Source organism: Anser anser, assembly GCF_964211835.1.
Source record: "Anser anser genome assembly, chromosome: 1".
Taxonomy (NCBI): Eukaryota; Metazoa; Chordata; class Aves; order Anseriformes; family Anatidae; genus Anser; species Anser anser.
Window position 1 is genome coordinate 7126389 of NC_139720.1, and position 19212 is coordinate 7145600.

The 19212-nt window shown below is 45.7% G+C and overlaps 1 protein-coding gene across 9 annotated transcripts in view; it reads left to right on the plus strand.

Moving 5' to 3' along the window:
- The window catches only part of MCM10 (minichromosome maintenance 10 replication initiation factor), a 23566-nt gene continuing 4354 nt past the window's right edge, over positions 1-19212 (plus strand). Inside the window, exons 1-21 of one of the 9 annotated variants that reach the window (XM_083819646.1) lie at positions 1-87; positions 435-487; positions 1289-1609; positions 2381-2485; positions 3091-3225; positions 3709-3883; positions 4684-4849; positions 5591-5758; positions 7080-7196; positions 8649-8848; positions 9617-9717; positions 10744-10845; positions 10937-11054; positions 11805-12033; positions 12585-12744; positions 13052-13170; positions 13788-13901; positions 14422-14567; positions 14782-14824; positions 15189-17872; positions 18574-18662. In XM_083819646.1, coding sequence (XP_083675772.1) covers positions 481-487; positions 1289-1609; positions 2381-2485; positions 3091-3225; positions 3709-3883; positions 4684-4849; positions 5591-5758; positions 7080-7196; positions 8649-8848; positions 9617-9717; positions 10744-10845; positions 10937-11054; positions 11805-12033; positions 12585-12744; positions 13052-13170; positions 13788-13901; positions 14422-14567; positions 14782-14824; positions 15189-15272 — 2610 coding nt within the window. In that variant the 5' untranslated portion in view covers positions 1-87; positions 435-480 and the 3' untranslated portion in view covers positions 15273-17872; positions 18574-18662. The other 8 variants (XM_083819641.1, XM_083819647.1, XM_083819643.1 and 5 more) reach the window with 8 other exon arrangements.

Genomic DNA, 19212 nt, shown 5'->3' on the forward strand with positions numbered 1-19212 from the left:
GCGCCCGGCGGTGCCGGCGCGCATGCGCTGGGCGGGGGCGGGGCTCGCTTGGAGTTTTGGCGGGCGGCGACGAGCGCGCGGCCGGCGGTGAGAGGGGGCTGGGAGGGGAGGGGGGGAGGAAAAGGTTGGGTTTAATTAAAGGTAATTATCCCGTCTGGCTGATGAAGTGGGAGAAGGCGGTAAGCATTTCTTTAAGTCTGTCCGTGACCAGGCTTTTTTTCTAGAAATAATGCCCTTGCGCTGCCCTGAGTGCCTCAGAGCTCAGGCTGTAGCTGTAGAAAATGCGCCTGGGGATTTTAAATTCGGTGGATTCCTTATCGGGAGCTGTGAAGAAAAGCAAGCTGCTGGTTTGCACATCAGATAGAGAGCCAGAGCAGCTCTATATAGCTGATTATATCCCTTCTGACAGTGTCGATGTTGTTCTCCTGTGACAGAGGACGTTTTACCTCAAGGGGCTCTTGAAGAGATCCTGGTGAAATCATGGAAGGTAAGGGATAAAAGTGCTCTTTTACTTTCAGTCAGGAAGTTTTCTTCTGACCAGTAAGTTGGTTAATTTTGTCCAGAAAACTTGGTAAACCTCTTAACAAAGGAAGTTACATTGCACTGATTTCTCTCCCAGAGGCCTTTGGTGTTGTCCCTTGCCTTTGTCACTGTTGCCTTTGTGTGAGGCTGCTCTGCCTCTTCCTGGATTTCTGTTTTCTTCAGCAGCAGAGGCTGAATACATTTCTTGTTTTGTTCTGTATTTCATTTCTGCTTTCTCTGTTCCATTCCTCTCCTTGTTCTTTTTTTTTTTCCTGTTATTTATCCTTTTGCTCCATGCTCCTTTGTTACGTTGTCCCTTGAGCACAGCATATCTGAGGATATGCTTTCTTGTCTGCCTTGCATCTTCCTCCTTAACTTCTATTGCCAAAAGCCGTGTGGGTGTCCCTGTAGAGCTGTCAGCTATCCTTTACATGTCCCGAGACTTCTTTGTAACAGAAGCTGTTGTACAAGCAGCTGCATAGGAGGAAAAGCCAGTGCTGAGTGGCCAGCAAGCTTTCTGCTGACCAGCCAGCATGGATCACAAGCGGAGAGTGTCTGCAAACATACTTCCATCTGACCAGGTGGCAGGAAGCTGCTTTATCTTCTTTCAGCCAAAGTTAAAGCAAGTTTTTAAAAATACTGCTCGTTGCTCTGATTTAGTCCTGGTTGTCATTAGCCTGTAATTAGATTATCTCAAGTGTTTTATTCCATGGCAGCTTTTCTCTAAATGTACAGAAGTAACATTTGAGTTTAATTTTTGCCTCAGCTGACAATGATTTGGACCTGCTGGCCTCCCTCCTGGAAGAAAGCGAGGAAGCTGAGGAGGGGAATTCTCCTGAGGAGGAAGGTGACCCAAAGGATGAGGGGGGAGAACCAGATGAGTACGACGAGCTCTTTGATGCAGAAGATGATGCATCCTACACTGAGGAGGTCAGCACTGAGGACAGCATCATTGATGAGCAGAAGGAGAACCTGGCTGCACTGTTTGGAGACGTGGATGACCTGCTGGAAGAAGAGGAGGCAGAAGAAACTGTTTCCACTTCAGCTCCCAGTCAGGAAAAAGAGAAGACCAATGAAGAACTGCAAGGTTTCTGTAACAGCATCTTTTATCTGATTTGTCATATCTGTATCTCTTGTCTCAAGAAAGCTAATGGGCAGAAGCTTGCTGCTTCTCAGTTTAGGACAGTAACCAGAAAGGGAATACGGAAAGGTTTTGTGAATGTGTAGGGCATTCTAAATCCAGATTTCAGTGCTCATTAACCAAACTCACCAACCTATTTTCCCAAAAGAAGGGCACAGGACTGAGTAAACCAGGGAGACTCAACTAGCTCTGGTGAGCAGGATAGGGAAGGTTTCCTGTGCACTTGTGCCTTGTCTGATGAAGAACAACATTGCTTCAGTCTTTAGGGCTGTCATCCTGGCATCTTTCACCAGCATAACTCCCCCTGCTTCCCCAGGGATTACTGGTGGGAGGTTCTGCCATAGCAGCCAATATCATAGCAGCAGAGCTGGTCCCTGAGCCTTCCACATATTTGGTTACACTGTAAGCACTTCTTTATGCTATGGAGTGCAATTGTCAGCCATTTAAATTGTCTTCGTTAGGAAAGATATATGCAACATGCCAAGGAACATATACCAAACAAGTCAAATAGTTAGATAAGTCAGCTCCAGGCTGCATAGAATCGTGTCCCTTCGCCGTGAGCTATGTAGAATAAGAGCAAAATCTGTTCTGTGGCTCTAGGCTTTGTTTTCTGAGTTTCTGTGATGTAGTAAAACTGCCAGACTTCATAAATCCCTGCTTGCAATGGCTTCCTGCTGTCTTCATTATTATCTTTTTTTCTTATTATTTCTTTCCTAGCTGAGCTGAGAAAATTGCAAGAACAGATGAAGATGTTACAGGAGCAGTTGCAGAAGACAGCTATTGGGCAGCAATCCAGTTCAGGCCCTGAGAAGAAAACCCCTGGTAATGAGACTAATTAAATGAGTTCCTGATTTGTTGGCCTACCAACATGCAAATTATAGGCAAGACTCCAGATAATCTAAAGTGAGCACTGAGCAGCAAGGGGGAATGGTGGTCTGGTGTATTCCCACACAGCTTGTTTCCTGCAGCTACAGACTAAATCAGTGAGCTGCAGTTTTGGCATCTGCCTCATATGTTGATTCTTTGTGGGGCAATCGGTGACTGAGGTGCTCCGGGGTCTTCTGCTGGAGGTGTTTCTTCTTGCTGGCAGACCTCGGTACGCCCAGAAAATACAGCTGTGTTTATTGTGGTAGCACATTGGGTGTAGTAATAAACTACATGGGGGAAATTGAAAAGCAAGGGGATGTTCCTGCTTTCCGCAGCTTTGTGGTTTCAGTGACATACAGAGTTTTGGGTCATCAGGGGAAACAGTCACTGGGGCTTTTCTTGATGTTGCATTTCAGATGCTGGAAGTTTAGCTGAAGGGTTTCCATGTGGGACACTGACTTGGCTTTTTTTATTCAGAGAATTACTTAGTTTGGAGTAATCCTTAATATTTGAGTCTAGATCCTGAGATCTCATAAATACTTGTTGGTTTTCTTGCCCAGGTAAATCTCCCTGTCCACCCTTAAAGGAAAGGAAAGTTCAGAAGCTGCAAGAGTCACCGTGTTTCTCAGCTCAGCTAGGCAGTCCCTTACTGACAGCCAAGCAAGGAACCCAGAAATCAAAAGCCTCCTCAGCAGGTACCATTCTCACTGAAACACACTGGGCTTTTGTTGAAAACCTGCGTAGGTCACAGCAGCAGTGCAGACACATCCAGGGTAGTTTTTGTACTATGCACCGGGAGCAGTCTGGTCACAGCAGAACAGAGCTCATTACAGAGTTAATTATTCTGCCCTTTGCAATGGGTGCTATGCTCTCTGCTGCTGTGGTTAACCTGGACACTGGCAGCGTGTACTTTTAAGCTTTCCTGGAAAATGCTTACCTGCCCTGGGAAGCTCATGTTGAGGCAGAACTCACTGCTTGAGTACGCGCAACTGACCTGGAGCTGTCAGTTCCTAGCTGACTGGAAGACCAGTCCCGTACCAGTAAGACAGATCTATGCCTTTGCTCCCCTGTGTTAAATTAGACTCCTGCTTGGTCAGGTGTAAGTTAACGTTATTTTCATTTAGAAGTTTTCTTTCATTATCAAGAGGTATTCTTTTTTGCATTTTTTCCTGCTGAAGAGACCAAGGCTCCTCCTCCGCGACAAGTCCTCAGTCTGGCATTCCAGCCTCTCAAGTCTGCCCCAGGGAACACACCCAATAAGGTGACCAGAGAGAAGACTCCTCAGACGCCTACGTGCTCCAGTACAACATCTCAGCCGGTGTCTGTGGAAACCTTCTCGGGACTGAGATTAAGGTCAGCAGCCCAGCAGGATCCCCACCTCTCTCTGGGGATATCACCCTCAAGAGAAGGGGGAGCGAATGCAATCAGTCCAATCTCCCGTGATGCTAATCACACGGGTAGAGAGCGGAGGACTGGATTTCTGATTTGCTGTTTGTACACTGCTTAACCATGGCAGACTAGTCAGTCATCAGTACAGGCTGTAACACAAAGCCACAGCATTGTCTGGTTGTCATTAAAGTGAACTTTTTACGTGGCTTATTACCACGTTCCTATTTTTATCTTCGCTCCTTTCTAACAAAAAATCTATAATTTTATTAGCACTGACTTCCCTGGGATGTCCTCAGCGGTGGACATGTACACAGGCCTGCTTGTGCCCCAGCAGAGCAGATTTCATTTCACACCGAGAAGCCTCAAGAGCCACTCGGCATTCCCATACTCGGTGTAGCCACAAGAGGTCTCTGAATACTTGTCGTGTCTTCCTCACCAGAAACCGTGCTGGATTTCTAGCATATTTCCAGATAGTTGTGATACCTGGTCCTTCCTGAAACGTGAAGAGTTAGTGAAAGCTCAGGGCTAAATTGCAGTGCGACTATTTGGACGAGGAACAAAGTGTGTGGTTAGTAGCTTTCCAGGATTTGGGCAGCATCTGGAGCTAAGGGGTTTTGTTTCACGTGAACTCAGGGTGAAATGAGGCACAAAAACATTTTGCTTTGAGACAGTCTTCCACAGGAGAATGCAGAATGTTTTTGTTTGTGTCTGTCCCTTTATGTAAAGGAATGTGTTCTTTTTTTACGCGCTTTCATTTGATGTAGAAAACCCCGGGTTTCATCAGCTGAAATGGACAGAAAAATGGCTAACCGGAAGCTGATCCGACTGTCCCAGCTGAAAAGCAAACTTGCTACAGAAAACTTGGAGGAAACAGACTGGGTGACATTTGGAGTTATAATAAAGAAGGTCACTCCTCAGAGCGCAAATAATGTAAGTAACTTCGTTGCATCCCAGTGAAATGCTGGTCTTCTATCCTGAGGAACTAATTAGGTCTTCAACTTAATCAGCTTCCTCTGTGTAGTTACTGAAAAGCTCCTGTATTAAAGAGCTTGGCTCATCTTTCTTCATGCAGTAATGCTGCTTTTAGTCCTCAGGCTAAGTCCTTAGCTTATCTGGAGCAACTGTCCTGGGCACTAGTATAAGTGTAGCCGTGGCATAAATCTGTCAAAATCTGTTTGCCTGCTGTTACATGTGAAACACCAGTGGAAAAAAATGACTGTGACTCTCTGTCTTTCTAGACAGGTCTTTCGTTTTAAATGTGCCAACATATTGTGCCTCCATCATTTCCCTCGAGATCATTCTACCCTATATGGTGCATGACCTGTGGACTTTCACTGATGAAACAGAGAACTGAATATGCCTTGGTGTTGATTGTTCAGTGGGGTCAAAACCTCTTCATTCAGTGAGCCAGAGTGCTGACCAGCTTTAATATCAGGAAGATTAGTGAGAGCAGCAGTATAGCACTAGTTTGGCCTCTAAGAGTCCTAGAACTGGCTGTGTGGCTTGGCTGGATGTATTGTATCTAACCTTAATCGAAGATACAGTTTGTGCTTGCCTAAATTAGGAAACCCCAGGGGAAAATAATCAGAATAACTTCAATGCAACAGCAAGAGGGGATGCAATCAGTGTCCTCTTGCTGAGAGCTGAAAGGAAAGCGAATGTGTGTTCCAGGGCAGAACCTTCAGTATCTGGCGGCTGAATGACCTGCGGGATCTCAATCAATCCGTCTCACTCTTCTTGTTTGGTGACGTCCATAAGGAGCACTGGAAGACAGACCAAGGCACAGTCATCGGGCTGCTCAACGCTAATCCTATGAAACCTAAAGAAGGCTCGGACGAGGTGGGAGAATTTTTAACTTACTCATCAGCTGTGGAAAAAACAAACAAAAAAACATAGCTGAACTTTTTCGTATCTGCCCGAGATTTAGCTTTATAACACGCTAAGGTTGAAATTACAGTAGTCTGATCTAGATATTTGCATGATGTGTTTTTGCTCCTGATTTTCTGGAAAACTAACTTCAAGAAATCCTGTTAGGCATCTAAAATCAAAGTTTATTCTAGTGTTTAACCTGTTCTCGGTAGCAGTCAGCTCCTCTGGAGTTGTAGGAATTGTATCTTCTTGTCAGTTCATTCAGCTACTTCAGTGCAGCGCCTGGTTCAGCTGAAAAGTCTCAACAAGCTGAAAAAATGGGGGAAGCTCATTTTTCTCCCCTAATTTAAGCATGAGATGTGATTGAAAACGTTTCCTGGTTCCAAAATCATAGCTGAAAAAAAACAGTGTTTGATTTATAAAACAAATCATATATTATGTATAGTAAGTTGATACTTAGCACTTCATTTGTTTAATCAGTCACTTATAAATGTGGAACATGATGAATTACTTTTTCTTTATGTATCAAAACATGTAAGGTAGCTTCATTTTGCTAATAAGTTAAATGTTTTTTTAATGTCTTTTTAATTGCACTGGAATGGAAACCGTTTTTACTGACTTCTGTCAAGGGTAATTTCAATCTAGTAGCTGGTGATGTAGTATTTTGCATTTTAAATTCTCCAAATGGAAAAATTAAGAATCTCATTAATTGTCTGTTAAACTATATAATTGCTGAAATTACCATTAATAAGCTGTAGAAAGTCCTGCTGGTGAGTAGAAAGGCACACCAGGTTTAATGCAAGGCCTATATTGAATATTTCTTCTTAGCTAAAAATGTACATGTCTAGAGCTACATTAAAACTGACTTCGCAGAATATTTCTGGTCTTCAAGTCCCAGTATCTCTGGGTGGCGTGAAGATGATGCTTTTCATGTCCCACAGGAGACAGCTTTGTCTGGAGCTGGACATATGGAGAGGGACAAAGAGTTCCAGTCCATCTCCACTTCCCCTCCGCTGCCAAATGTGGTTGCCATGATGCTGTCAGCTTGCTTCCCTGAGGCTCTGAGCATAGAAACACAACGTCCTTCATCTCCTTGTGGGAAACAAATTTGCTTTTTTGTTTTTAACCGAGTCTTTTTCTTGGTCTGAACAGGATGTGCGGCTTTCTTAAACTAGGCCTGCATTTTTTAAAACTGCACTGCTAATACCAGAGGTGCCAAACTAGACCAGAAGCAAACCAGTGACATCTAGAGAAAAGCCCCTCCTCAAGGCATGTTCTGATTTCCTTCTAGGTCTGTCTGTCTGTTGACCATCCCCAGAAGATCCTGCTCATGGGTGAAGCTCTGGACCTGGGTACCTGCAAAGCCAGGAAGAAGAATGGCAGTTCCTGCACACAGATAGTGAACCTGGTTTGTACCCTCAGTAGTTAGGACATCCTGAATCTGTTGGTAAATTTTAGCTGCTGCTTTTGTACTCCTGCTCCAACTCTTTTATTTCTTTCTGGATCTTGTAAGTAATTAAAGTGGGTGGAAAAGCTGAGGAATGAAACTCTGAAGAGCTGTTTCTCTGACAGCCCTGTAGCAGCAGCACTGCAGTTCCCTAAAAGCAAAGCTAGTGCTGCAGTGGAAAGATAACGGTCTCGACTCATGTCTGTCACCATCTCCACATCCTTTCACTACCCTTTGTGCCAGTGCAAGCTTCCATGCACTGCACTAGGGAGCTAACCCAAAATAAAACAGTAGAAGGTTTTTCTTGGGAATGGTTCTGGTTTTTGGAGATGATCTTAACCAGGTGAGTTCCCTGGTCCAGCGTGCCCACTGGCTGCTGGAATATTTGTACCTGCACAACCATTAGAGAGGAGAGGGAAAAGGTGGTGGGATTCACTTTCTGGAGACAGTATTGACTTGTCTAAGCTTAAAGGACTTGTGGACTGTGTCACTTGCTTCACGGCTATGGTGACATTAAGGTATCTGAAAGGAACCTTGTCCAAGTCAGCAGGGTAATTGTTAGTAGGGAAGTACTTAGAAGAGAAAAGGAGAGAAAAGGAAGGAATGAAAAACTGGGGAGGAGCTAAAAGTGCGTAGAGTGGGGAGGAGGACAAAAAGAAAAGGTACTTGTAGCAAAACAAGGCTGCGACTACAGACCCACTCCAGGAAGTGCCTGTGCACAGGGCTCTCAGGGTCAGTGAAATATTCCACGGCCGCTTGGAACAGACCACAGATGGAGGCTCTGGCGGAAGGACCTCCTGAAGGAATTAGCTGCCTGTTTACTTAGTGACAAAAGATGTTTGATTATGGGATAATTGTAGTTATACAAATATGGGGCAGATGGATATCAACAAGAGAACAGTAATTTCTTTTTGGTGGTAAAAAGAATCCCCTGAGAGAGTGCTTTTATGACACTGCTTTCTCTGGCAGGCAAGTTTACTATCTGAAGTTCCAAACTGCTGTGGATTGACGCTGAAACCTGATGAATTAATTTGGAACCAGTGCATGAAACATTGTGCTCTAGTTTATCTTTGTGTTCATACCAGTAAGAAAATGGCATACAGCTCAGAGTCAGGTGTACAGAATCTGGGCAAGAGGACCTGGAACGTCAGTTGTCTTGAGCCAAGGAGTGGCCTTAAAATTCCTGGGATGGAAGAAGTCTTTGATGCACAAGCTTTTTTTTTCTCCAGTGATTAGCACAGGCAATTTTATTTTTTTTATTGCTGAGTGTGAGCTTGTCTTTGCTGATTTGGGTGATTGCTGGAGTGCTACAATGGAAGTACAACTTCGGTTTAGCCACACATGTGGGTGAGGGGAATGAAGTAAATTGTATCTAATAGTGTTCTGCAACAATCTTCTTCCCTTTCTTTTCAGAATGACTGTGAGTATTGTCAGTACCATGTACAATCCCAGTACAAGAAGCTCAGCTCGAAGCGGGCAGATCTGCAGTCTACCTTCTCTGGGGGCCGCATTCCCAAAAAAGTTGCTCGGAAAAATCTCGGTTTGAAGGAGAGGCTGTGCCAGGACGGATTTTACTACGGAGGAGTCTCTTCAACAGCATACGCAGCCTCAGTGTAAGACAAACCACACATTTCCTTTGGGCTAAAGCACAGGTCTCAGATTTTGAACAGAATTTCTCTCCCATATATGAGTGAGCGTGAAGCTCTCTCTTAAGGGTGGATATTTAGTTAGAGTTCCCTTTCACTTACCTGCATTCATCAAACAGGAATAAATGTCCCATGTTTGGTGTAATACTTCTGGCCTCACAAGGTAACAGAGCTGCTGTTTGATTGGAAAACTTCATCAGTCAGTGCTAAGATGTGGGCAGGTGTGTTTTCACCTCTGAATTAATACTGCGTTGTGAAGCCAGATGGTATTGTGTGTCAGCGGGTAAAAGACCTTTACGATGAGGTCCCAAGCATTCGAGCTGAGTATTTTTCAGTGCCATTCCCTTACCCTAATTTGTCGTGACTCATTAAATTTTAATCCCAGTTTCAGTGTCAGTGCATTCTGTATTTCTTCTTCCTCCTCTTCCCTTCTTTGACTGAAATGACCCGGTATCACTGTGTCCATGAAGAGGCAATGGTACGCCCTGTGTATTATTAAGTTACCAAAGTTGGTAGATCACTACGTATCACCGACTAAAGTGGAGGGGTCAGGCCCTTTATCCAAATCCCACTGAAGACAGCTGTGGAAAGGCTTGAGTCACAGCTGGATCAAGCCCTGCGTTTGCACACTGCTTTGATTCCTTTACCACTGCCATCTGATAACTGCTGTGACTCCACAGTAATGAAACAACTCCAAAAAAACCCTGACATTCTGGTTTTATTTCCTCTTTCTAGTGCAGCAGCTGCAGCGCCGAAAAGGAAGGTTCAAACCACTCTCTCCAATCTGGTCGTGAGAGGAGTTGATGCAATTGTCCAGGAAACCAAGCAGAAAATTGGTACCTAACTACCTGTGTAGTCTCTTCACCCTCCAGATATTTTTTTGACTTGATGTGTAGCTGTGTCCCAGGACCCTGAATGAATCTGGCGATTTGTTTGCTGCAGAGATAGACGTTTGCAGGCTGCTTTCTCAATTGATCTGAACTCCTCTTTCTTCTTGAGATCACAGCTGCCAGGCAAATGTAACTAAGCAACTGTGTGGCTTTGTGCATCTTTTTTCAGCAGTGCCCTTGAATTAAGTCTCCCGTTCTGTCTTTGGACAATGACAGAAGATCTTTGCCAGATTAATGGGAATTGGAAATTCTAAGAACTTTGAACCAGAGAATTTATTTTAATTGATTAAAATAGATGGCTTCTGTTAGTCTGGGAAGCTTCCAAGGAATACTAAGTATAAATCGGAGACAGGTCTGCAATGCAGGGGACCTGCTGGGTGCCTCGCCTGTTTCTTGTGCTTTTCTTTTGTCATCTTCAAAGCATGTTCCTTCCATAGTCTTTGGAAATTCACTGATCTTCTCTGCCTCTGTTTCTTTTCTGAAAAGTACTTAATATTACACCTTCTTTACACTCAGTGGAGAGCAGATGACAGATTATTCAAACCACGTGCTCCAGACATTGCTTAGATGTGTGATCCATCTTTTAGTTCCTTCAGCTGCCACCATTTCAGGCAACATAGTGTGTGTAATTTCTCTAGCCTTTAGCTGCTCTTAATTCTCCAAGAATAACGTTTGATGGCTGTGGGGCTTTCAAGCAAAAACTGTTTAAAAAGGGGGATGGTAGGAACACCACAGACAGCCAAGGCTGGTGGGGGGCTGACTGATGAAATTGCTGAAGAGGTAGAAATGTTTGTGTGACGTGCTGTGCTTGAGCAACCAGATGTAATGTAGAAGTTAGTCCTGCTTTGGGGGGTGCTTGAGCAGGTGACCTGCAGGGGTTACTTCCAGCCTAGACTACTTGATGTCTCTAAAGCTAGGCCTGCTTCCCTTTTTGGCTCCAAATCTCTTATATTTATGCTTCTTCCACGCCAGGTGCAGCAAAGAGGCCCATGCCATGCTCTGAGGAGTTCAAAGAACTGCTGGCACAGCCAACCTTTGGAGCACGAAACCTCTGCAAGCACTGGACCAAGGCAGGTACGTCCTTGTGCCTGAAGGAAAACCCACTCCGGAGAGCACTCAGCTCCTTCTGAGCACACATTGGTGGGTTTTATTTTATTTCTTCCAGATGCTGAAAATAAGCAAGGGGGCAGTTTCCAGTCTCTCTCTGCCTCAGCACTGCTCAAGCAACAGAAACAGAAATTGCTGGAGGCCAGAAAAAAGCGATCTGAGGAGATTCAGAGGAGGTAAGCCATACTGACTTTCACAAGAAGGGGTCCATTATTATGGCCCATTATTATGCAGAGATGTCTTGCTCTTTTTCATAAAAACTTTGTTTAAATAAAAATACTGCACTGGGTTTTTTGTTTGTTTGTTTTAGTAGAGAACTAAATACTCCAGTGTGGTGCCCAGTAAGTGGAAGGCATGATGGGAAGAGGTTGATTAGAGTAGGAAGCTGGGGTCAGGACTCCTGGTTCTGTTCATTGCTGGTCTGCAAGGGTCTTCTGAGCCTAACAATTTGCCAAGTGCATCTCTGTTAACAAACTTAAGAAAAACGCCATAAGGGCCAGCCTGGGTGAAACTGAAACTGACGTAGCCTAGTAGCCTCAAAAGGCTCAACTGGAGCCAAAACAAAACCTAAAGGTTCCAAAACAACTTGAAGGAGAAGAATAAAACTAGGTACTGATCATGATGATTTTTCCCCAAAATATTTCTCCAGCCTCCAACAGCGTGTATTTCAGGCTAAAGGTGGTGTCTGTTACAGTATCCCTGAAGGGATTGTTTTTCCCATGAACCTGTCCAACCTCTGCCATGATTTATGTAAACTTAAGTATTTATGTGCTTAACTACCACTGCTTAACTACCAATTCTACAGAAAAGTCCATTTCTTCATGTGCTTTCACCTCCTACCTGCCAGCTTCATTTGAGGTTTCTCTCTGTTTTGGAAAGAACCCTCCTGTCCCTTTGACTTGTGTCACTGTCTCTTGTCTTACAAGGTTTCTCCAGAACACAAGTAAAGCTGACAGGCCTGCTCTCCCATCCTCCTCCGGGCAGTCCTCACACCTTTCCCCAACACCTGGGGCGGAGTTTCCCAAAGCTGCAAAAATGTCAACTCCTCAAAGGCCGAGGCTCGGCACAGGCTTCTCAGAAGGAGAAGATATCCTCTTCTTTGATGGGCCTCCACCTCCAACACCAAAACTAGGCAGCTTGGCAGAAGCCAAAAAGGTAACAGCGCTCTGAATGGGTGGGTTTTGAGTGTGAAGAAGGGGAGGTTAAGGGAAGTTTGATCTGGGGTAATACAGGAGTCATCAGTCTTCATGTATAGGCTAGCTCAGTGCTCTTTGCTTGGCACAGATCTGTTCACATGTTTGTGAAAGAAACTTCTCTCTTCCAGCAAGTCTTCTAGGAAGAAATCTGAATTTTTGCGAGTATGGAAAGGAATAGTTGTATACAATTTCCTATTAGTTTCTTCTGGAAGACTTTCTATTCTGTGAAACAGTTAAAGCACTTCTGCAGAGATATCAAGCCTTGGTAACCCCCCTGGAGGAGTCACTTTATGGTTTGGAAGAGTCACTTTATGGATTGTGAAATGAGGTTGGGTGGTGTGTTGAATTAGATGTACAGCAGAGCTGGGGATTTTGTTGGTTTTCTCTTTGCCCTGTTCTGTGTGGATCTTGCCTCCTCCATCTGACAGACTTCCTCTGCTGCTGCTGGAAGTAGGAACGTTGGAGCCAGGCTGGTCACCAACCCATTCACTGCTCTTCCCTGTTTTCTAGCTGGCTGCAATACACCGGCTACGAGCAAAAGGCCAGGTTCTTGCTAAAACTGATCCAAACAGTGTCAAGCGGAAAAGAGCTGATCTTGATGATGTCCTAGAAATTGTTGAAAGAGTTGAGAAAAACGTTGCTCAGTCACAGAACACAGACACTAAGAATGGTAAGTCATGTTAAGTTCTAGAATGGAAAAAAGTATGCTTATGTTCTGCTGAACAGAGCACTATTACTGGGTCAAGGACTCAGGTTTGAGAGAAGGTGCAATGTTACGTATAAAATGCTGTTATTTCTCTGAAGCCATCTTTGGCCTTGGCTTCACATTCTCCTGAACTATTAAATTCTGTTGCTTGACCTGAACGTTTGCTTGAGACATCTCAGACTTCCAAAATCTCCTCCAGTGATCATGCTTAGAAATCACAACCTTGTTTTGAACTCGGTCTCTAGAGGACTGAACTCTTTTATTTTTCTAGATGTGGATGAACTGGAGCCTGCCCAGAAGAAGCGACGTGAGCAGCTGGCCTATCTGCAGTCAGAAGAGTTCCAGAAAATCCTGAATGCCAAGTCCAAGCACACGGGTGTCCTGAAAGAGGTATGGCCTCAATCCAGCCATGACTGAGGGCTTAGACCTAGGGAGCTGATTGGACTTCTCGTAATGATTTCAGCAAGAAGCAGGTACCCAAACATGCCGTAGGCACCACGTCATCCTGACGAGTAGCATCAGGGGTCTCTGAGCACACAGAGCACATTATTACCGTAGCCGTCATAAGGTCAAGGTGCCATCCTCTCTTGTTTTACTGTTTGCAAGAATCAGTGAAGCTTCCCAGTTAATGGATGAAAAAAGAAATCCTTCTACCTGTAAAAACAAATTAGCCATGTGCCTATTTTATACCTCATTTCTTATCATCTTGGCCACAGAAAGGTTGCACTGAACTGCTAAGAGCTTGGGTTTCTCCCATCAGGGTCCTTGCTGAGCATATCCCCAGAGGATACTGACTCCCCAGAGGCACAGGGCTCTTGTCTTGGATATGTTGTGGTGGAGCACGGCATGTGCACTACGTAGATTATTCGAAGCAAGAAATGTTTGTTATTTCTCTGGCTCCTAGATTGCAGTGTTCTCCAGACACTCCCCGTAATTTGCCCAGAGGCCACATGTGGAGTGGCTTCTCCCATCTTTCTCCCCATAACCCTTTTTCTGTGCCCCCACAGGCTGAGGCTGAGCTGCAGGAACAATACTTTCAGCCCCTGGTGAAAAAGGAAGAAATGGAAGAGAAGATGAGGAACATTAAAGAAGTGAAATGTCGAGTCGTGACATGCAAAACAGTAAGTGAGGTGGAGCCAGGGCGACAGCAGGGGACTGGGGCGCAGATTGTACAAAACGGTGCTGGGCCATCCTGCAGCCTCCTGTCAGTCACTCACTTGGCCATAGTCCAGTGCAGGGATTAAATGGGGATGGTTTTATTCCTTGCAACTGTTCTTGAGAGCAGCACATGCCCTGAGAGTCTTTGAGACATGAGGACATAGGCAAGGCAGGCTTTAGTGCTGTGCTCAACATCAATTTGGTGTTTATGGCAGTGAGTTCCCTGGATATTGGTGTTCTGGCATCCATTTACCAGCTTTATCCCTGAAGCGCTCAGGATCAGGCCCCTCAGTTCCCCATATTACATGATAAATGAAGCCCCATGCCTTGAAAAGCATATCTCTCAGATCTCTCAGACTGGTGGGCACCTCTAGATGGGAGAAGGCAGAGGGGCTTTGGTTTGGATATTCAGCTGTCCCCAGCCCACAGAACAGGTTTTGTGTGCCGGTGAAGCAGTCACAGCTCTCTTTCTCCTCCCAACAGTGTAATTACACCTATTTCAAGCCTCTGGAGACGTGCGTGCAGGATAGCCACGACTACCACTGGCATGATGGCATCAAGCGATTTTTCAAATGTCCTTGTGGCAACCGAGCCATTTCCCTTGACAGGCTCCCCAAAAAACCCTGCAGGTAAGAAATGAGCTGTGTGAAACAGCAGCTCGGGGTTTTCGTGCTGTCCGTTCACAAGTAGCGTGCTGGGAGTCACAGAATCATGCCCTGAAACTGGAACGTCAGTCCTTCCTGCTGAGTGGTGTGGGAAAAGCGTGGGGCTCGTTTTGGACCCCCCTCATGCTGTGCAGCAAACATACCACGGTGGTCCTCACCTGCCATCTTCATCTTTCAGCACCTGCGGCCTCTTCAAGTGGGAGCGAGACGGGATGCTAAAGGTGAGTGTAAGACACCAATTTCTGAGCACCTCAGCACTCTGGCTTCTGTCCCAGGCTTTGCTTCAGCGCCCTTAGGACCTGCCCGCAAAGCCCAGCAGCTCTGCACCTTGTCAGACCCGTACAGGAACCTGCAGGCTGTGTTTTAGTGGAGTTTCTCCTTTTGCTTTCTCTTCTTGAAGCTTTCTTTTAATTAACCGCGGGGAAATTGCTTTTTCCCAGATCTGTAAGAATTCAGAACGTCAAGATTCCTAGAGGGTCTGCCAATATTTAATCAGCTAACTTAGTCCCACCACAACTTCTGTCATTAAACTGGAAAACCTCTTAGCACATTTTAACTTCCTTTCTCCATGATTCGTATTTCTAGGAGAAAAAAGGTCCGAAGATTGGTGGAGAAACACTTTTACCGAGAGGGGAAGAGCAACCAAAATTCCTCAATAGTCTTAAGTGACCTGGAGTTGGTGTTTTCGTAACATAAGGATGAATTTCTATGTCTAACCCACACATTACTGGAATGCCAGGAGGAGTCTGGCTTGATGAATCAACAAGGAAATCAATTCCTCGTGAGAAGGACATCCACAAAGTCTCCTCTTGACCACTGCGTGGGCATTCAGCATTGATCTTTTTAAAACTGCCTGACAAAGGCTGCATGTGAAATACCCGTTCATGTCTGTACTTTCTTAGTAACGGCTGGTTTACAAGATTTAGCCTAGAAAAGAGACAGGTACTGTGGAGTTTGTACCAAGAAATCCCTAGGGATCCCACAATTTATGTTAAATGACCAGTGTAGGATGACCCCACCAGAATTTTAAGGGACAAATCATCATGAACTGGGAGAACTGTTGATTCTGTATGCACTTGTGAAGTTAATATTGTGGTGCTTAATGTCAGCCTCGTGCCTTTTCAGTTGTTGGCTGAAAAGGGGTCTGAGAAGTGTTGTAACCACACAGCAATCTTCACTGGCTCCAAAATTATTCGCTTGGAACCCTTAAGAACAGAGTACAAGTGGTTCCTGAGTCGTCTCCTTGGCTTATGACTTCAGAAAACTTCTGTGCCCCCCAGGTGTCTGCAGCGCAGGCTAACCAGTGCTCTTACAAAAGCCTTTCCTTTTCCCACAGCCCGTGCTGGATTCCCAGCACCACCCGCACTACAACACTTCTACAGCTGCGAACCTGCTGCTCCCACCTTAGAAAAGGCATTTTAATGAGTCTGGCGCTCTTGGGAGTGGTCTTAAAGAGCTGAGTGATTCTGTTGCACAGCTTTTCCCCTTTTTCTGGCATTTTAAATCTTCCTGAAAACCTTCCCATTCGTTGCCTTGTGGACCTTGGGTGCTGCCACAGCTGCCTGGGGGACAGGAGATGTCTCAGACCAAGCAGGAGTGATCCCAGTAGGATCACAGGGGGGTTTTAAGTACCTAAAACCACCAAGCATCTCTGTTTTGGTGAAACTGCCACATTTTTATGTCGCAGTGGCCTCATCGATGGCTCTTGTTTGCTTGTACAGGGGCTGGAAGGAAAATGTTCCTTCATTTGAAGCATCTGGGCAGCTTCACCCGCGTACTGTAGCCCTCTTCTCCAGGTGGTGCTTCTGCTGGGCAGCTTTGCTTGGCACGTTGCCTTCATTTCAGTCTCGTTTTGGTACTTTTGGGGCAGGAGGTGCCACTGGTTGGTGACTAAATACGGAGCTGTGACATTTATTGGAAATGTCCCTTGTTGCCTCATCCAGAATAAACGCTGCATAATCAAGCACTCCCTGCCTCTGGATGGTATTTCTCTGAGGAAGAGGAGGTGCGAGTTGCTTGCTCAGCATCTTTGCTAGCTCACTGCTGAATCACCGCAAGGAATTGGTCTGTAATTCTGGTTCCCACACGGTTTTTCTCATTCAGACCAGCAGGAGTTTCTCGTTTGGAGTCCACAAAACCAGAGCACAATTCCACATCAGTATCAGCCTTCAACTGGCAAGTTGAAAGCCTCACGTGTTTTCCGATTCCTATCTCTTGGGCCGAGGGAAAGGAAATTCCTGCAGAAATCAAACTGCCAAAGGTAATCCTTTATCTTCACCAGTGCACGCAGGACTGCGGTGTGTAGGCCAGGTACCTTTCTCCTTGAGAGATGACGAACAAAAGCAATATTCTCAATTCTTGTGTGCAAAAATAGGGTGGCGGTACTGAAACAAACTGCTTTGCTTAAACCCCAGCAGTAAATGAGGGAGAGCTGGGACTCGTGGCATGGAGTCTGTGTGCCTCGGTCTGTTCCTGGGGAGATTTTCCTTGTGCCAGAGATGGCTCCAGCACAGCAGGAGGAGACAGGAGGGGAGCTGCCTGCCGGGGCACGCTGCCTCGTGAGCGCGCACACCCCGCACTGTGCCAGGGCAGCCTGCGGGCTCTGCTTGGTACCAAGCTCGTGCATTTCCACCGATCCTTGGGAGCAGGAGCAGGACGGAGGTGCCACGACAAGCCCAGCTGGACCTGATAGCCAGCTGGTCTCATAAAAGCCTCCCACAGAATCAGGCTGGGTTTTAGCTCCGTTAAACATCTCCCCAGCCCTCAGCTCCTGCCGAAATGTTAATTTAAAACACCTTGCCCTGCTGCCACAAATTATCTTCCCTTGGATTTTATGAACACTGGCAAAAATTAAACCTTTAGTATTTTATCCCTCGGCGCTAATCAGCTGAGTCCGACTGACTCGCAGATAAAACCAGATTAATGAAAAGTTAATGCCCTTCTGAACAAGTATGCTATGAGAGGACCGTCCTCCATGCCTGTCAGTTTCTCATGGCAGAGCCCGTGCAGCGCACAGCGAGCTGGGCTCACCCAGTCCTTGCACCTCGTTTTATTTTCCCAACTCACTGCCTGGCTTCCCTCTCCCAAAATGAAGTGTTGGCGGGATGGAAGCATGGGCAAAACGCCCTTCTCCTGCACTGTTCTCATTTCCCTTGCAAAGCCACGTTGTGGATCCTGCTTCATTTTGCCCTGCGATGCCCACGTGGGGAAAAACCTTGAGGTGCAGCTGGAGCGTTCCACCACTGGCTGACGCACCAGGGATCAAAAAGGTAAAAGAACCTTTGTCTGTGGCTTCCCCCTCATCCTCAAGTGTCAGGGAGCGATGAAACTGGGAGCAGGGCAGTGCGAAAGGCGCGAGGTGGGCGCTGCTCCGTGCCCTGGGGCTGCAGAAGCTGCTGCAGCTTTATCGGGGCTGCTGCAATGTCAGGGTGCCGTGGGTTAGCCTGGGGTAAAGCAGCCTTGCTCCCTGGTTTTGGGGGAGGAAAAGCGTTTCGGGAAGTGGCATTTAGAGCTGGGAAATAAGTGAGTAGTTTAAAAAAAAAAATCCTCAAAAGGGGCTATTAGACAAGAAAATGGTGGGGCCCTCTGGGTCTGCAGCCTGGGAAGCTATTTCTGAAGTCTTGAAATAAAACAACCCCAGACGGGGTTTCCCTCTAATTTCCTCTGTATTTCAAAAAGAATAAAATCCCCATCTTCAGCAGCTGTACTAATGACGTGAGCTCACACTAAGGGCTTGCAAGAAATGGATTCATTGTGCTTCCTTCGCATGGAGAAAGATGCTGGAGACCTCAAAAACCATAAACTTGCATATAACCTTATATTAATAATATTAGTTTCATCTAATTATGATTATGTTCAGATTATTAATAACCTTACATTAATATCCACCCAAAAGTGTATCAAAAAAGATATTAGGGGAAAAAAATCAGGAAACGAAGCACATCTGTCATCCTTTCTCTTTGATTTGCAGGTGAGGTTTCCTTTGAAGTACATCAGCTGTTCAGCCTCGGTGCAACCACTTTGTGTTAGCATAATATGCTTTTGCAACGCAGTATTGGGGTAAGTTATTTACGTTGAGGGCAAAAAGCACAGAAATCTGTCTCGAGAGCAGTGGCTCTCCCTGCTCAGGAGCTGGTGCTCGGGCACGTGCTTTCCATCCTCATCTTCAGAGGCAAAAGATTAACTCTGAGTCCTGGATAAACCCTGCCCTCCTGCTCTCACAACTTCGGTTTACAGTCACTGAAGCGGCTGCTGGAAAAAGTTTGCATGATCCGGGGCCGATTCGCACTGAACGGTGCTGACAAAAACGGTGCTGACAAAATCCTTCTTGGCAGCTCCGCTGGTGAGCAGAGCTGGAGGAGGAACCTGCCGAGCCCCCCAGCTCCGTTCCAGAGCCCAGAGGGGGCTGCGGGGACAGCAGGGGCACCCCTCGGGCACAGGCAGCAAGAAGCAGTCTTACGACAAAGGCCGAAAAGGTTTGCCAGTTACAGCATAAGGTCATGATTTAAGGTTACTGTGCAATCTATTTGTCACTTTATATTAATATTTATATACTTTATTAATATATCTATATTTATTTTATTTATATTTAAGCTCTTCCTCTCTCCAG